We start from the raw sequence: 3,484 nt of genomic DNA, 5'->3' as shown, positions 1-3,484 counted from the left end.
GGGATTTATTGTTTTTAATTGTCTTCACCACATTCAGAATTTCATCTGGGGTAATTGGGTCATTAATAAAGGAACTATCAGCAAACGATTCCACAATATAATTGTCTAGTTGTCATCTGAACCTTCTGATTCGTGTTCATTTTCATTAACATTCTTAAAATAATTTTAAAAATCTACAATATTTATGTTGTGGTGTTCTTTAGGTCCTTTACCATTTACAATATTCCAATATTCTTTTGGTTTGAACTTCTTAGTTTTTAAATATTACGTTGTAATTTAGCTCTATAATCTTTGTATGCTTTATTTAGAGTGGATTTATATTTTCTTTCGGCGTCTTGTAATTGCTGTTTGAAAATATTAGATCCATATAATTCGTATCTGCGTTTAGTTTTTCTACAAAATTTCCTTGCCTTGTAACAATCATCGTTAAACCATTGTTTAGTTCTTTTGTTTCTATTTGTATCAAAAGTGCGTGGTAAAAATGTATTGCGCATGCGTGAGGAAGGGAGGCAGCTTTAAAATCGCAGAGAAAATTTTCTCGAATTTAATACAATATACATCGTGGTTTGTATATAAGATCACCTGGATTTGTTGTTCAAATGTGTAGTTATGTGTGTGGAAACCTATCTGAGACATAGCACTGAGTAATGCCTAGGAAAGGGAAAAGGAAAAATCAAACAGTAAACACGAGCGGTGAAAGAAAACAGAAAGTCCATGTGAGTAGTACTCAATCATTGCTTGTTCCTAGTATCCATGATATGGAGAGTCAATTGAGTAACAGTAATAGTAGTATCAGCCTTAGTGCACCAACGGCAGTTGCATCTACACCAACTGCAAACTTTCAAAAGGAAATAATTTTCAAGGAAATCAGTTCGTCCCCTATGGGCCCCCGGGACCACAGAGTCAATTTGCTGGGTACTTATCCCCTATACCACCAGTACAAAACCCCTCACAACACCAATATCAGCACGTTGATATTCTTGAGACTTTGAAAGTCATGTTGAATCGATTAGAACAAGTATCTACTAAACTAAACAAATTAGATCCTGGAACGGAATGTCAACATAGAGTTAAAAGAAATGAAGGGCAAGGTCATCGGGGTGGAAGAGTGTGTGACACATATTAGTAAACAGTATGATGACCAAACGAGGGAAGTCAAAGAAATGAAGAAATCTGTTAGTAACATAAGGAACGAAAATGAGATGATCTTGAATGAATTAGAAATGGTGAGGAATAAATTCGAGGATTTGAACGAACGCCACTTAGATCTACAAACCAGATCGATGAGAGACAACCTCGTATTTAGTGGTATACCGGAGACTGAAGAGGAAAATACAGAAGAAGTACTGAAAGAGTTCATACGTGCAGAAATGAATATCACAGAAGTTCCACAGTTCCACAGGGTACACCGAATGGGGAAGAGACTACCGGATAAACACAAACCAATCGTCGCAAAGTTCGTGCTGCATAAAGAAAGAGAAATAGTGAGAAAGGCCGCCCCATCAAGCCTAGAGGGAAAGGGATTTGGCGTTAACGAGCAATTTCCTAGAGAAATTAACGAGCGCAGGAAAGTTGTATATCCCCACTACAAAAAAGCAAAACAACAAGGGAAGAAGGCTGTGATGATCGCGGACAAACTTATCATAGATAGCAAACGATTCTTTCCACCAACTGGTAAATTCGTGGCTGATCCAGGCTCCAATCAAGTTCCGATGTAGGTAAACCACGGAGAGCAACAACAAATAATTATTAATGAAAACTAGAGCAAAGCTCGTTGCAAAGCAACGAGTAGGTCTTCCGTCCTGTTTTGACCGGAAGTGACGTCAACAAAAGAAAACAATGAGCTCAGTCGTCTCCAGTCACTTTATAATTTCAATTTTGCATCAAAACCTTTAAAAATAAGCTATTTTCTGACGACTTCCGGTTGGACCGGAAGTGACGTCGCCGGACGCATTTTGACGACTTCAATAGATTAAGCTTGACATTTTGAACAACTTTGCTTCTTGGACATATTACAAATTCTCAATACTTTTTGAGATATCTGGAAAAAACTTTTGGCCCCTCTAGATCCTTTAATTTAGGGGTCAGCCCTTTTTCCGAGATATCATTTGAAAGATCTTCTAATTCTGCACAAATTTTGTTCTATATGTCTTAACAGAATATTCTTAGTTTAGAAGATAAAAAGCAAAATATTAATAATTTTTAGCTCTTTTAAGCGTTCTAATTTTTGACCCCTATATAGCGCCATTTTGAATAGAGAAATCGAAAAACAAAAACCGATATGCACAACTTCAATCCTTCTATTATCTAAAATCAGTAGAATTTCTGCTCCAGCTTTAGCCGTCTCTGAGCCTTTGTCTGGAAATGAAAGCCTATAAATTTTCGTTTAAAGGAAAATAACTCGAAACCGGAAGTGACTTTTTGAAATTTTTAACAGCATTCTGATAGAGTTTAGTAACTTCTAGTATCTCTGAAAATTTGAGCGAAATCAGTTGAGAAATGAGTGAGATATGAGGCTTCAAAGTTGGCGTCTAGGAAGTAGAAGGAAAAAAAAGAACTAGAGCCGAGCTCGTTGCAAAGCAACGAGTAGGTCTTCCGTCCTGTTTGACCGGAAGTAACTTTCATTTGCAAAAAAAGAGTAATGAAGTCGAAAAATGGTTTAATCCTCCAAATCTATGTTCATTTTTGCAAAATCACGCCATTTTTGGCAACTTCCGGTTTGACCGGAAGTACCGTCAACGGACGGAAAATTAAGATTTAAGCTTCCAGTGACATATGATATCCAAAACCTGTCAAGAACAACAAAAATATGCAATTTTTGACTACTTCCGGTTTGACCGGAAGTGACGTACCCGGACGTATTTTGACAACCTCATTAGATAAAGCTTGACATTTTGAACAACTTTGCTTATTTGACGTATTATAAATTCTCAATACTTTTTGAGATATTAAACAAAAACTTTCAAGGGCCCTAGATCCCTAATTTTAGGGGCCAGCCCCTTTTTAATGATATCAAATGAAGGCGCTAGTAATTATGCAAAACTTTTATGTCTTAACAAAATATTTTTAGTTTTCAAGATAAAAAGGAAAATATCTGTAAATTTTCGCTCTTTTAGGCGTTCTAGTTTTTGACCCCTATAAAGCGCCATTTTGAATGCAGAAATCGAAAAACAAAAACCGATGTGCACAACTTCAATCCTTCTGTTATCTAAAACAAGTAAAATTTCTGCTCCAGCTTTTGTGGTCTCTGAGCCTTTATCCGGAAACGAAAGCCTATGATTTTTCGTTTAAAGGGGAATAACTCAAAACCGGAAGTGACCTTTTGAAATTTTAGTCATCATTCTGATAGAGTTTATAAACGTCTATAACCTCTGAAAATTTGAGCGAAATCCGTTGACAAATTAGTGAGATATGAGGCCTCAAAGTTGGCGTCTAGGAAGTAGAAGAAAAAAAAAAGAATAATAATCTTTACTAACAGAATCAG

The 3,484-nt window shown here is 36.3% G+C and overlaps 1 protein-coding gene across 1 annotated transcript; it reads left to right on the top strand.

Annotated features, from left to right (window-relative positions):
* Positions 1 to 1,079: 1,079 nt before the first annotated feature.
* On the top strand, positions 1,080 to 1,718 carry LOC134278517 (uncharacterized). The gene has a single exon (XM_062760830.1). It carries the CDS (start codon positions 1,080 to 1,082, stop codon positions 1,716 to 1,718), a length of 639 nt encoding a protein of 212 aa, XP_062616814.1.
* Positions 1,719 to 3,484: the final 1,766 nt, after the last annotated feature.

Source organism: Saccostrea cucullata, unplaced genomic scaffold (genome assembly GCF_032062105.1).
Source record: "Saccostrea cucullata isolate Sc308-1 unplaced genomic scaffold, CSIRO_AGI_Scuc_v1 ctg6475, whole genome shotgun sequence".
Taxonomy (NCBI): domain Eukaryota; kingdom Metazoa; phylum Mollusca; class Bivalvia; order Ostreida; family Ostreidae; genus Saccostrea; species Saccostrea cuccullata.
The sequence above is the reverse complement of the archived record's forward strand: the minus strand, read 5'-3'. Positions and strand labels throughout refer to the sequence as shown.

Coding starts and splice junctions, on each gene's coding strand:
- LOC134278517 (XM_062760830.1), top strand. CDS start 1,080: ATGAAGGGCAAGGTCATCGGGGTGGAAGAGTGTGTGACACATATTAGT.